Consider the following 15,463-nt stretch of genomic DNA (forward strand, 5'->3'; position numbering starts at 1 on the left):
CAACTCTGGCCTTTGCAGCCATCTGGGGAGTGAAGCAAGAGAAGGAGAATCTCTCTGTCTCTAACTCTGCATTTCAAATTAAAAAAACTTTTAAAGAAAAAATGTGTTTTCACTACCCTCACAAAATTAAAAAGGCACAGAGTAGCCGAGATACCAAGCAGTAACCTGACACAGAAAGCCAGCAGCACAAGCTGCAGTGCCCAACGACATCTGTGCTCCCCGGCTCAGTAACCTATGTGCTACAACCTACTGCTGAGCTCCAAGAACTGGCTTAATTTCTAAACATTTTCTAACCTTCATAATCTTAGTGCCACAAACTATTCACAAATATAATTTAAAATTTCCAGGCATTTTAAGAAAGCTCCAGTTTTCAAAACCTAAGAGTCACAGAACAGATAAATTATCTTACGAATAAAAACTGCTTCATATGAAAATGTCCTGGCCTAAACAAATGTCTTTTCATTGTTTTTAAGTATTAATTTTCTCTTTGTCAACAGAATTTCAGGATTGCTCATTAATACTTTCATATGATCATTCACCAAAACTTATCAAAAGAAGTATTTATTCACCTGGTATGTATGTTCAGAGACTGGCACAGTAATGTAGTGCATTAAGCCACTGCCCGTGAACAACAGCGTCCCACATGGGTGCCCAATGAGTCCAAGCTATTCTACCTCTGATTAAGCTCCCTGAAATGCACCCGGGAAAGCAACAGAATCTAGTCCATGTGCGTGGGTCCTGCACCCACGTGGGAGACCTGAATGAAGCGTCTGGCTCCTTGCTTTGGCCTGGCCCAGCCCCAGCTGATGCAGGCATTTGGGGAGTGAACCAGTAGATGGAAGTCTACCTTCCTTCAAATAAAAATAAATTCTAAAAAAAAAATTGTTTAGAAGACCAGCACAATAGCCTAGCAACTAAAGTCCTCGCTTTGCATGTGCTTGGATGCCATTTGGGCGCCCCGATTCCATCCAGTTCCGTTTGTGGCCTGGGAAAGACGCTGGAATCTTGCACCCACTTGGGAGACCTGGAAGAAGCTCCTAGCTCCTGGCTTGGTATCGGCTCAGCTCCAGCCACTGTGGCCAACTTGGGGAGTGAATCAGCAGATGGAAAATCTTCTTTGTCTCTGCTCCTCTTTGTATATCTGACTTTCCAATAAAAATAAATCTTTAAAAAATGTTTAATGTTTTCTTCTTAAAAAAAAAAAAAAGAGGGCCCGGCGCAGTGGCGCAGTGGTTAAGGTCCTCGCCTTGCATGCCCAGGATCTCATATGAGCGCCAGTTCTATCCCGGCAGCCCCGCTTCCCTTCCAGCTCCCTGCTTGTGGCCCGGGAAAGCAGTCGAGGACGGCCCAAAGCTTTGGGACCCTGCACCCGCATGGGAGACCCGGAAGAGGCTCCTGGCTTCGGATCAGCATAGCATTGGCCGTTGCGCTCACTTGGAGAGTGAATCATCAGACGGAAGATCTTCCTCTCTGTCTCTCCTGTCTCTCCTCTCTGTATATCCACCTTTCCAATAAGAAAATAATAAAAATAAATCTTTAAAAAAAAAAAGAACAAAACAATTTGTATGAAGTTTTGCTTTCACTGTTTTCACTACAACTGCATTGTGCAGAGGGCAATTCGTTCGTCTTTGGTCTAACTCACTGCAGACAAAGAGGAGAGAGAACATGGACCATCACCTGGGCTGCACATGGGCCAGAGGGGCTGCTCACCAGACAAAGCTGAGCAATACAACAGGTCAGCACACACAAAGGAAGAGAGAAAGGCAGCAAGGGGGCAGTGAGGCGAGAGCAGGCACATGACAGAGAAACTGAAGATAGCCTCGGAAGGCAGAGGAAGGCAGGCCAACTAAGCTTATAGAACGTTAGTGAAGTCAGCAAAATTCCCTCCAGAGGAGCGCTGCATGCGCTTTTGTCAGGTGCTCCCAGAACGTCATAGGCCTGCAACCTGTGTCTGCCAGCTTCCTGTCTGAAGCTGTGCATGTGAAGTCGGACTTTCCCATTTCTCAGGGAAGATCTTATACCAATTCACAAATTTCTTTTGCTTCCTTGTCCCAATGAAGATTTTTCTTAGTCCTCTTTTCTATGGGACATAGCCCCTTCAAGACTCAAAATGGTTTTGCAAAGGTATCAGTTTTACAGGCCCAAGGTCCCTAATTTGCAATCGTAACAAATCCAAGTTCCTAGTCTATAGCTACCCATCCATAACCTTTATCCCCCAAACCCAGGCCTCCTGCCACCATCTGTTGACAAACCCTACCAACACATTTCCTAGTTGAAATCTAGGGATCCACATTCTTTTCTTTAAATCTTTACTACTGGGACCCAGCACAGTAGCCTAGCAGCCAAAGTCCTCGTGTTGCACATGCACCAGGACCCCATTTGGGCACCGGTTCCTGTTCTGGTGGCCCTGCATACAGCTGCCTGCTTGTGGCCTGGGAAAGCAGCCTAGGATTGCCCAAACCCTTGGGATTCTGCACCTGCATGGGAGACCTGGAAGAAGCTCCTGGCTCCTAGCTTCAGCTCAGCTCAGCTCAGCTCTGGCTGTGGCAACCACTTGGGGAGTGATTCAACAGATGGAAGATCTTCCTCTCTGTCTCCCTTCCTCTTTGTATATATGACATTCCAATAAAAAAAATTAAATAAATCTTGGGCCTAGTGGCATGGCCTAGTGGCTTAAGTCCTTGCCTTGAACGCCCCGGGATCCCATATGGGCGCCGGTTCTAATCCTGGCAGCTCCACTTCCCATCCAGCTCCCTGCTTGTGGCCTGGGAAAGCAGTCTAGGACAGCCCAAAGCCTTGGGACCCTGCACCTGTGTGGGATACCCAGAAGAAGTTCCTGGCTCCTGGCTTCGGATTGTCATGGCATCGGCCGTTGCACTCACTTGGGGAGTGAATCACTGGACGGAAGATCTTTCTCTGTCTCTCCTCCTCTCTGTATATATGACTTTCCAATAAATAAATAAATCTTAAAAAAAAAATTAAATAAATCTTTAAAAAAAAAAGCTTTTTTACCTTTTCCCTGAGTATAGAGCAGGATGAATATGTGTAACATGGGCTGATGCCAACATTGCAGCAAAATATTTCCAAAATACTTTGTAAATCTATAAAGTTTCTGATGCCCTTAATAGACTGTTAATGCCAGGAAGAGCCCATCTACCTTTCCTCTATCTACTAGTCCTGATTCAAATGATCCCGTAATCAGATAATCCAATTACTTCCAAGGAAATCCAGAGCAGGGAGGTAGAGTATGTCAGACAATGGACCTTGGAAGGACTTTCTCATCCTTGCACCTGCGACACTGACAGCATTTCAGAATTACTGAAACCACCTGAGCAGTATCCTTCCAGCAGCCCTGTATCAGGGATCCTGGGATAACAGCAGTTGGCTGTTCCCCATCCCTAGGTACTCAGGTGGTTGGGAGGCTGGGTGTGGCTTCTTCCCTTATCACCCTCCTTCCCTCAGACACAGAAAGAAGAAAAAGAAAATTTGGAAACAATGATCTTACCCACTTCCCCTAAACCCTCCACCTTTCCTTCCCACCCTGATCAACCATGTAAACATCATCAAAAAGAAACAGGCCCTTACCTGATGGTCCTGAATCTTCCTGCCCACCACTCTGAATGTGTTGTTGCCTGTATGGTGATAGATATGAACTCTGCTAAAGCCAGTCGAGCCACCAGCTGGCACCCACTTCTTATTGGCATCGTCATAAACCATCACAGCAGCTCTTGCCTGGCAGATACTTTGTTCACTGTAAAAATCAAATAAATACATACATAAACAAACAAAACAGGCAAACTTAAATTATTCTAAGTATCCTAAATATTCTGCATAATCAAATAAGTCAGGATCATGTAACAATTCGTGTCGGGGGTGCTAGAGCCTGTGCAACAAGACACAGGCTTCCCAGCTTTACAAGCAAAGTTTAACGGAGAAGACCAACAAACAAGCAAAGCATGATAAGGAACTAAATGGAAATCAGAATCCACAAAAAGCAAACTAGGACAAAAAAATAAAGAGAAAATTCAAAGTTTTCCTTTGAATTTAAGTATTTAATTTAATGATGAAGATAAACATTACTACTAATTAACCACCATTTGTTTAACTGTATACATGTTATGTTATTATATGGGTAATCTGCTATTACAGCTTTGTTGAAAGCTGGCACCGGGGTGTATTAGACTGGGCTTCTTCCTGCAGCACCAACTTCCTGGCAGCCTCACTTCCCATCCAGCTCCTGCTTGTGGCTGGGAAGGCAGTAGAGCATGGCCCAAAGCCTTGGGACCCTGCACCCACGTGGGACATTCAGGAGAAAGCTCCAAGCTGATTAATCTAGCTCTAGCTGCTATTGTCATTTGGGGAGTGAACCAGCAGATGGAAGATATCTCTGCATCTCTCATTTTCTCTGTATTCTGCTTTTCAAATAATAAGATAAATCGTACAAAATAAATAATTGTGGGGGCAGGCTCACTAGCTCAACTGGCTAATGCTCTATCGCTAAGCACCAGAATCCTAAATGAATGCTGGTTCATGTTTTGACAGCTCGCCTTCTAATCCCATTTCCTTCCTATGGCCTGAGAAAGCAGTGGAGGGACCCTGCACCCAAGTGGGAGAAATTAGAAGAAGAAATTACATCGGCTCAGCTCTGGCTGCTGAAGCTACTTGGGGAGTGAATCAGTAGATGGAAGATCTTTCTCTCTGTCTCTCCTTCTTTCTGTAAATCTGACTTTTTAATAGAAAAAGATATATATAAGAATCCTACTGGACGTTAGTTTTAACGTCCACAGGAGTGGCTGTTTTACTGTTGTCCTGTGACTTGCCAACAGAAGGCAAGAGAAGTAAAGAGTCACAGCACTGAGTAATATACTCCATATATGCTGTATAGAGACTGTGTTGCTGGAGATATCCCAAGTGCTGAAACACAGAATCTCTGGATAAGTCTGACTGCTGCCCAAATAATTCTATATCCATGGATTCTGAATCTGCAGACTCGTTCAGGTTGACAAAATGGCAACTATAATGACCATGTATAGACTCGGTATTATCTTGTCATTATCCTCTGAACAATATAGTGTAAGTACACAGCATTTCCATTGTATTAACAGCATTAAATGGTCAATGAGATACCTTCGGGGAGATGAACGGTTTTTGTGTGTGTGTATGTATATATTCTACTCCAATTTATACTAAAGACTTGAGTACTTGCAGATTCTCGCACCCTCAGAGGGTCCAAAAACTCATCCCTGTGACACACTGATGCCCAGCTTACACACAAACCACCTAAGCAGGAGTCAAATGTCTGACGTTTCAATTTTTCTGAGAAATCTATTAACACAGAAATATAAGCACACAAACACACCCAAGTATCCAAAAAAATGTGAAGGTATAAAGACTTAATCAGTTTTTGAAGATGAAGTAGTTAAGGCTACAAATTCAACTCTAAGTCAAGAAGAATCAGGAGAAGCCAACCATAACAACAACAGACAAATCTGGCTATCTGGGTAAGAGCCGGAAGTATTCCCGGGGAAGAGCAATAGCCACTTGCATGGTAAATTGCAAAAGAAAAGGTTAAGCCCAAATGACTGTAATCCTAGAAAACATCAGACCCTCAGAGAAGCCAGCTGAGACAGGAAGGAACCACACAGCCCCCTGGGGCTTAGCGACACCAGCACTCTAATCCACCCCATCCTTTTCACAGTGCCTGAGAATTTCCTCACTAGAAACAGGCTGTGGTACAATAAAAATGTTTGGTTTTTGTCCCAGGCTTCTGGCACAAAGCAGCCGAAACTCTCAGACTCTCTAGGGATGAGTGACCCTGGTGTGCTAAGGAGAGAGGAGAGCCTCTTGGCGGAGGTGCTCCCAGACAGTTTCAGAAGGAGGCTGGGGACTAGAAACAGCAATGCATGATTAGAGCTAAAAGTCAGGCCATTCTCCTCACCCTACAAACCCCCTCCTCTTACCTCTGAGCACAAGAGAAGGGTTACAGATAGAGCTCATGCACCAATGGCTCATGCCTGCATAATGCAATCATAAAAACTCTCAACACAATAGTGCTGGTAGTGTGGCCTGCAGCAAGGGTGAGGGGACTCTGCTAAACCCTCATCCTGCAGCCGCTACTTCCCTTCTTGCTCTATGTGTTTCCTCCATTTGGCAGTTCCTGAACTCCTTATAATAAATAATAAATTCTCTGAGTCCTGAGAATTCACTGAATGAGAGGAAAGTGCTGAATTTGTGGTTGACTAAATAGACATGTAGGTAGCCTGAACGGTGAACCTGCTGCTGGCATCTGCTGTGAGGTCTGCACCCATGCAGGAATCTGGTAGGATTTCCAGGATCCTGCTTTCAGTCTGCTCCAGACCCAGCACTTGATGCCACTTGGGGAATGAACCAATAGAAAGATCTCATTCTGTTTTTCTGCCCTCTGTAACTCTGCCTTTCAACTTACCAAATAAATCCTAAAAAAAAAAAAAGTATAACGGTCCTCACCCACAATAGTCTTACTACACACGTAAATGTACTCTGGTGTGTATACACAAAACAGAGCGATGCATCTTTATATCAGTGTCCCATCTCACCAGCGCAAGATTCTGAGTGAATGACGGAGGTACAGAAAATTAGGAATTACTTAATAGCCTTTCAAAGAACATCAGACTCTAAATTAGTTATAAACAAAAATTTCACTTTTATGATCTCATACAACCAGTGAACACACACAGATACTTCAAAAGGTTGAAGAAAGCGCATATTGTGAAGACTAGGTGCGGATTTGAACAGTAACAACAACAAATGTTTTCAGCCAAAATAAAGTTATCCTTTATTTTCATTCTTCCTATAAAACTTACCCCACAAAAGCTTTATTTATTTGAAAGATACAGTAACAGGGAGGGATGGAGAAATATAGATATTTCATCTGCTGATTCACTCACCCAATGCCCTCAACAGCCAAAGCCAGCAGAGCTGAAACCAGGAGCTTCTTCTGGATCTCCCAGATGGGTGGCAGGGACCCTCAGGTCACCTTTCATTGCTTTCGCAAGTCATTAACAGGGAGCATGGTTCAAAGTGGAGCAGCCAAGACATAAACTAGTGTTCATATGTGATGCCAGTGTCACAGGCAGCAGCTTAACGTGCAATACCACAATGCTAGTCTCGCCCATTAGCTTTTTGAACACTCCCATATGTGGCTGAAATCCTGGTGATATTTTCAGCATTTTAAAATTAAATATGGCATTAGAAGACTACAGGTGACTTTTAAAACTTTTTTCAAGATGTATTTGCTTTTACTGGATGGGTAAATCAGATTTATAGAAAGGAGAGACTTGGTTCACTCCCCAAATTACACCAATGATCGGAGCTGAGCTGATCAGAAGCCTGGAGACAGGAGCTTCCTCCAGCTCTCCCATAGGGGTGCAGGGTCCCAAGGCTTTGGTCCATCCCTTACTGCTTTACTGCTTTCCCAGGCCATAAGCAGGGAGTTTGCCAGTAAGCAGAGCAGTTGGCGCACAAACTGGTGCCCATAAAGGATCCAACATCTGTAAGGTAAAGATTTAGTCACTGAACCTTCGCGCCAGAGTCCAAAACATTTTTTTTAAAGTCAGGGCAGGCAGGCATTGTCCTAGCAGTTGACATACGCTTCACACATTGCCAGTTCTTGCATTTGAGTTCAGGTTCTGGCTCCTGACCCCAGCTTCCTATCAATTTAGACTCTGGGAGGCAGTGGGGTGCAGGTTCCCTACTCGCAACAGCCCTGTGACTAGTAAGCCTGCTGATGGGCATTCACCATCTGTCCAATTAAAAGAGAAAAAAGGTTAAAAATCTGGAGCCAGCTGGGCCTCAGCCTGCAGGGCTGGCATCTAGTGTGGGTGCCAGTTTGAGTCCCAGCTGCTCTACTTCCCCAATCCAGTTTCGTTTGAGGCCTGGGAAAGCAGCAGAGGGTGGCTCAGGTCTGCCATACGGGAGACCTGGAAGACATTCCTAGCTCCTGGCTCTGCATCAGCTCAGCTCTGGTTGTTAAAGTCATTTGGGGGATAACTGAATGATAGGGGAGTTTCTTTTTCGCTGTCTCTCCTTTCTCTTCGTAATTTTCAGATTAAACAAGTAAGTCTTAAAAAACAAAAGCTGGAAGACTGCCCTGATATTACATTACAACTTTGTGACTCTGTCCAACATATTCATTTCTAAATACAGTTAAATTTTCCTAAGCAGGTATTATAATGGTAGAGAATGCATGCCAAGTTCTATTCAATGACTAAAATGCCTCTTGGTATTTAAGGATTGCCCAATTATTCTTGCATACATCACTAACTGAGATTGCAGTAAAGCCAAATCTTTAATAGGAACTTCCTTTCAAGCACACCACTTATTAATCACTACTTGTCCAAAAAAAAAAAAAAAAGAATATGACAGTGCCTAGCACCTAGCAGCCACTATTTTAATACTGCTCAATACATAATTTTCCTTTCCTACATTCATTTTTAAAAATTGTTTGAAAGACACAGAAAACTCCCAATCCAGTGGTTCAACTCCCCCAAAACCTGTTAATCAACGCACCAGCTGGGGCCAGGAACACACTCACCTGAGTTATCACGAAGGACCCCTAGAGTTTACATTAGCAAGAAGTTAAACCCAGGCAGTGAACAGGGCACACATGACGGTAACCATGAGGCCAAATGCCCAGCTGCAGTACATAATCGCACCTAACAAAATCCTACCCATTAGGACTGGAGGCAAACACTGTTCCTTCTGTTTAGTCTTTCTGGTGTCCCTAATGCCAGAATGAAGTGCTCCCTCCTCTGAGCTCTCATACTGTTCCTTGCTCTCTCAACAATAAACTTCTCTGGGGAGGGAATATTTTGAGCCATGGGGAGGAACCATGGGTTTTATTCCAAGTGTATCAGGAAGCCACTGAAGGTCGTTAAGTGGAATGTGACTACTGAGATTTAGTTGACTCTACCTACCATGTCAGGAAGGGATTCAGGAAAATGACACAAAAATCAGAAATGAGGGACCAGTGTGTTGACTCAAATGGCTAATCCTCTGTGTACAAGTGCCAGCATTCCATAAGTGTGCCAGTTCTTGTCCTGGCTGCTCCACTTCTCATCCAGCTCCAAACATGTGGCCTGGGAAAAGCAGTAGAGGACGGCTCAAGACCTTGGAACCCTGCACCCGCTTGCAAGACTCGGAGGAGACTCCTGATTCCTGGTTTCGGATTCACTCATCTACAGCTGTTGTGGCCATTTGAAGAGTGAATCAAGGAACAAAAGATCTGTCTCTCCTTTTCTCTCTGTAAATCTGCCTTCCAATAAAAACAAATCTTAAGGAAGGAAGGAGGGAAAGGAAGGAGGGAGAGAGGAAAAAAGGAAATCAAGAATGAAAATATAAACACAAATACCAAACCAGAAAAAGAGGGCATAAGCATGTTAGATATCTGTTGGAACTATAGTGAGAAGGATCTGCAAATAGAGAAGGTACAAACAAAAACAAACAGAAAAGAAAAAACTGTATCTAGCACGTTACTGATACTCTGTGACATACAATCAGGGAAGGACTGCTGTGCTGCAGTGGGTTAAGCCACTACATTCCATCTCAGAACACAGGTTTAAGTCCCAGGTACTCGGCCTCTAATCTAGTTTCCTGCTAATGTGCCTGGGTGGCACCATGGAGAATGGCTCAAGCACTTGTGTCTATACAACCACAAAGCAAGACAGATCAGACAGTTTCAAGTCCCTGCCTTTCAACCGGTCAACCTCCAGTTGCTGCAGTTATACGGAGAAACAACCACAGGGAAGATCTCTCTCTCTCTGTGATTCTGCCTATCAAATCTTATTTTAAATATTAGGGAGGAGGAATATTATTTTAGACTGGGCACCTGCACTAGTAAGTCAGATCAAATCAAGACCACATAATTAAACTGAAAAAGTTTCAGTAAGCAATCAGATTTTAAAATGCATTAGTTTTTCCAGGAAACAGAAGATTTCAGCCAACTTGACTCAGTGCAATGAGAAAGGCCACAGTGCTGAATCCCTCACAAAAATGTAACCTGGAATAAACCAATCTGTTTTTCAAAATTTTCTACTGTTCTGTTCCCACCTTAAAAAACCCACTGTTCTGCTACTGCCCAGCAATAGCTCTCATTCTTTTATGTAGACAGAAAACTGCCTCATTAATTGCAAATCAGAGCCAAACCAACCCTATTACTACATTTACTGTTATTTTCCAATTAGGTAACTTAGTAACTGACAAAAGGGCCCAAAGACACTACTCAAGTCCCTAGATCCTCAAGGAACATGAGAGCTGCTGTTGGGTCCAGCATGATAGTCTAGCAGCTAAAGTCTTCACCTTGTACACACCGGGATCCCATATGGGTGCTGGTTCATGTCCCGGCAGCCCCACTTCCTATCCTGCTCCCTGCTTGTTGTCTGGGAAGGCAGTCGAGGATGGCCCAAAGCCTTGGGACCCTGCAGCTACATGGGAGACCCAGAAGTTCCTGGCTCCTGGTTCAGATCGGCTCAGCTCTGGCTATTGTGGCCGCTTGGGGAATAAACTAGAAGATGGAAAATCTTTCTCTCTGTCTCTCCTCCTCTCTGTATATCTTTCCAATAAAAACAAAACAAATTTTTTAAAAAGACAGACATGCTGTCAACACCTTTTGAAGTTCGCCTTCTTCCTCATGGAGTCCTGGCAGTTAACAGTTTGTCTTACTGGGCTCTGCTCTCTTTGGACTAAGCCCCAGCATCTATCCTCTCCAATCATTTCTGTTTCCTTTAAAATATTCATTCATTCATTCATTCATTCATTTAGAAGACAGAGTTGAGAGAGAAATAGTAGAGAAAAATAAGATAAAGCTAGGGATAAGAAGACACACACAGGGCCCAGCACAGAGGCCTAGTGGCTAAAGTCGTCGCCTTGAACATGCCAGGATCCCATATGGGCGCCGGTTCTAATCCCAGCAGCTCCACTTCCCTTCCAGCTCCCTGCTTGCGGCCTGAGAAAGCAGTAGAGAATGGCCCAAAGCCTTCGGACCCTGGAACTGCATGGGAGACCCAGAAGAGGTTCCTGGTTCCCAGCTTTGGATCAGCACAGCACCTGCCATTGTGGTTACTTGGGGAGTCAATCATTGGATGGAAGATCTTCCTCTCTGCCTCTCCCCTATATCTGACTTTGCAACAAAAAATAAATCTTTAAAAAAAAAAAAGAAGAAGACAAACACAAAGAGAAAGTCAGAAGGAAAGAGAATGAACGAGTATCTTCCAAACCCTTGTTCATTCCTCCAATGGTCAGCGATGGGCCAACCAACCAAAGGTCAGGAGCTTCATCCAAGTCTACCATGTGGGAACAGGGAGCCATGCTTTTGGGTCATATGCACTTTCCCAGACATAGAGCAGGGAAATGGATTGTAATAGAACAGCTGGAATTCAGAACAGCATCCATGTGGAATGCTAACTCGGTTTAACTTGCTACACCACAACACCGGCTCCCAGTTTTGGCTTTTGAATTCCTGTGTCTTATGAAATAACATATAACTTTTTGAGGTTTATGGTGATTGCTTAGTCACTGGCAAATACTATAGTTTTCAACATAACTAATAGTGATTACAGTAAATGTTTATTACTGTCAGGGGAATATTCAGGTTTTGGAATGTGCAAGAATTTGAGTTCCTGACTCTTCATTTTTTTCCTTTGGGTATCTGTGGGGCAATCCCTGGCTAAGTTAAGTCAAGAAGATCTCATACGTGACTGGTGGGCATCAGGCAGGCTTACCATCAAAAGTAGCCTAGTAGGCAAGTTCTCACCTTGCAAATGCTAGGATCCCATACGGGCGCTGGTATATGTCCTGGCTGCTCCACTTTGCTTCCCGTTCCCTGCTTGTGACCTGGGAAAGTCGTCAAGGACAGCCTAAGGTCTTGGGACCCTGCACCCCCATGGGAGACCTGGAAGAGGCTCCTGGCTCCAGGTCAACTCAGATGCAGCTATTGAGGCCACTTGGGGAGTAAACCAGCAGACAGAGGATCTTTCTGTTTCTCCTTCTCTCTGTAAATCTGTAAATTATTATAATAATTTTTTTAAAGATTTGTTTATTTTTATTGGAAAGGCAGATATACAGAGAGGAGGAGAAACAGAGAGGAAGATCTTCCATCCAATGATTCACTTCCCAAGTGGCCCCAATGGCTGGGTCTGAGTCGATCCGAAGCTAGGAGCCAGGAACTTCCTCCAGGCCTCCCACACTGGTGCAGGGTCCCAAGGCTCTGGGCCGTCCTCCACTGCTTTCCCAGGCCATAAGCAAGGAGCTGGATGGGAAGTGGAGTTGCCAGGACTAGAACCAGCGCCCATATGGGATCCTACTGCATTCAAGGTGAGGACCCTAGCCACTAGGCCACTGAGCCGGGCCCTACAATAATAATTTTAAAAACATGACACAAGGTACTCTGTAAAAGCAACCACTCAACCCTGTCACCAAATTCCCTTTGCTTTTACCTCATCTCTAGAGAACCAAGATTCAATGTAAAATGGGATGCTTACTATCTAAAGAACGGAGTCTCTGCCTTCGTGTCAGATTTGCTTTTACCTGTTAAAATAGACTAAAGTGTGAGGACTGTATAACCCAAGCACACGCAGAGGAACAGGCAGCAAGACAGTGACCATCTGCACACCAAGGCCAGCAATCTCAGAGGACCCAGACCTGGCACAGCCTCACCCGAGTTTGCTAGTACCCAGAATCATGAGAAAGCAAACTGGTTTAAGCAAAATATCAACAACAAATGGAAAAGTAAAATCTTTAAAGGTATATGTCATCCTCACTTCAGCCAATCACTGCCATCATAGGTATTAGATAGGAGCACATCTCCTATGGTATAAATTCATGAAATAATAAGTATCTTCTCTCCTTCTGCTATCTCATTAAAAAAAATTCTCAAGAACTAGAAGGAAAAATTCTGCTTGCTAATAACAATTAGTTTCTGTTGTCATGGCTTGCTAATTGTGGGAAACACTGAGAATGTCACTGACAAACAGCAGATACAAATAATGGCAGCAAGCAAACTTATTTTCCACAAGCCAAGAAAACCATCTGGAATGCAGCAGCTCTAAACATGTAAAAATGCAAAACTTCCACTGAGCACAGAGTTGTATATCACTCACCTTTCTGAGAAATATCAACAAGTAAAAGGAAAAGGTAAAAAAAAAAAACTACTTAGTGTGCCACTATGTTCTCTCAAAGCAGCTATATTCGGGCCCCATGCAATGGCCTAGCGGCTAAAATACTCGCCTTGAACATGCCAGGATCCCATATGGGCGCCGGTTCTAATCCCGGCCATTCCACTTCCCATTCAGCTCCCTGCTTGTGGCTTGGGAAGGCAGTAAAGGACAGCCCAAAGCCTTCGGACCCTGCACCTATGTGGGAGACCTGGAGGAGGTTCCTGGCTCCTAGGTTCGGACTGGCTCAAGCTCCAGCTGTTGTGGTCACTTGGGGAGTGAACCAGCAGACAAAAGATCTTTCTGTCTCTCCTCCTCTCTGTAAGTCTGTCTTTCCAATAAAAATAAATAAATAAATCTTTAAAACAAAAAAATAGATTAACACTATAACTTTTCTGAACTCTGAAATGCATTTAAAAATATAAAACAGATAAGTAGAGAAACTGATACATAATAATGAAGATATATTAAGCAATAATGGCAGACTTGAGCAGGTATACATTTGTTCACTGAACAATTTTTGCAACTGCTCTGAAACTTTTCATAATAAAATATTAGAAGGAAAATCAACCACATGGTCATTTCTGTGCAGCTTTATCTAGAAATGAAATAATTTCATACAGATTTCATAGGTCTAATAACAATTATGTAATGTAATATAAGGGTACTTCAAAATGTTCCCAAGATGTACACATTATCTTCTAATTCCATTTCCCACAAAATCCAGGAAGCATTTCCATTTTTTATATCTTCATTAACAAAATGAAAGACAAACGCCTGCCATGTTTTTTTATATTCATTCAAGTAAGAATTCTGAAAACTGAATTGATAGAAAATGCAGATGAAAATAACCAGTCTGCCTGTGTAGTGACTAATCCTTTCTCCTGATCCCTCAACACACATGTGCACACACACAGAGAACACCAATTCTTCAACACAGAGTGCGTATTTCCAGTCTCAAGTAATAAAATGAGCAAAAGGTTTTAACAATCCATGCTTCTAAACTCCAAACCTGCACAGACAAGTGCCCAGTATGTATTTCTCTTTAGCTATCATACATACCTCAAAATCTAACCTGGGACGCAACATGGTAGCCTAGTCGGTACACGCCTAGCTAGCTGTGCATCTGCCGGGATCCCATATGGGTGCCAGTTCCATGTCCGAGCTACTTCGTTTCCCTTCCAACTCCCTGCTTATAACCTGGGAAAGCAGCTGGAATGGAAATGAATCAACCAGACTAGAACTGGTGTTTGTACGGGATGCCAGCATTGGCAGGTGGAGGATCAGCCTGTTGAGAAACCTCAAGGCTCCTACAGTATTCTCTTTATCACTTTAGGTGCTGACAAAGCTAAAGGTATGAGGCATGCCTGGAGGCATCCTTTGACCAATACAAGAATCTGCGCTTCCCACTCCACCAATCTGGTATGTGGGAAGCGAGCCTGACCAACTCCTATATCCAGTGAGTGGGCCTGAGTGGGCCTGCTGTACTTCCTAGTAACGACATTCCACTGGGGCTTTCTTAATTCCTTACTCCTCCTCATTCACTCATTTTACATAGTGGCTATTATAAGCCACAGTGATCATCTGTGAATTTTGGAATTCATGGTAGCTTTTAAGTGTCACAAGTATGCTACACCCTCTCCCTATCTCTCCTCCTCCCCCAGATACAGTGGGGGGGGGGGAATAGAAAAAATTGTCTCATCTACTTTTCCACATGCCTCAACCCTCCCCACCCTAGCCAGTGGCCCATATGGGCATGCATCGTTTTTCAACTATGTAAACATCATCAAAAATAAAATTTAAAAAGTATACTACAAATGGCTGTTGCTTGGCAAATCTCTGTGGGACTGAAATTTTAACTTCTACCTGCTAGTAGATGGAACTCACTAAAGATTACAGACCCTTCGAGCCCTTAAAAACTAAAATGGAAAAAAAAAACCTTACTTCCATTATTTTAAGTCAAAAATAATATAAATGAGCACAATATTCAGGCACACTGGATACTTACTTAAACTAACCATAGGTTGATGTTTCCCATCTTTAAATATAAGCACTTGCAGAAAACCTGGTTTTTCTATTATCCTAAGAAAATCCTTAATTTTCAAAGTATTTCTTGGACATTTCATGGTTTCAGAGCAGATATTTATAGAGACTGGCAAATGCGTTCAGCATTCATCAGCTGCCAACTCTTCAAAAGTACTCTATAAGTTGTGAAATTCTATCCTAAAAAACAGCCTGTCCACTACAGCTGGGAAAACATACTTCTCTCCTCTTTC

General features: G+C 43.4%; 1 protein-coding gene across 1 annotated transcript in view; it reads right to left on the reverse strand.

The window, feature by feature from the left end:
- Window positions 1-15,463, reverse strand: part of ENAH (ENAH actin regulator) — a 135,790-nt gene that overhangs the window by 64,662 nt on the left and 55,665 nt on the right. The window contains exon 2 of the mRNA XM_040968285.1: window positions 3,586-3,751. Coding sequence (XP_040824219.1) covers window positions 3,586-3,751 — 166 coding nt within the window. The remainder of the gene's footprint in view (window positions 1-3,585; window positions 3,752-15,463) is intronic.

This window comes from Ochotona curzoniae, unplaced genomic scaffold, assembly GCF_017591425.1.
Source record: "Ochotona curzoniae isolate NIBS_2020 unplaced genomic scaffold, NIBS_Ocur_1.0 scaffold_4683, whole genome shotgun sequence".
Taxonomy (NCBI): Eukaryota; Metazoa; Chordata; class Mammalia; order Lagomorpha; family Ochotonidae; genus Ochotona; species Ochotona curzoniae.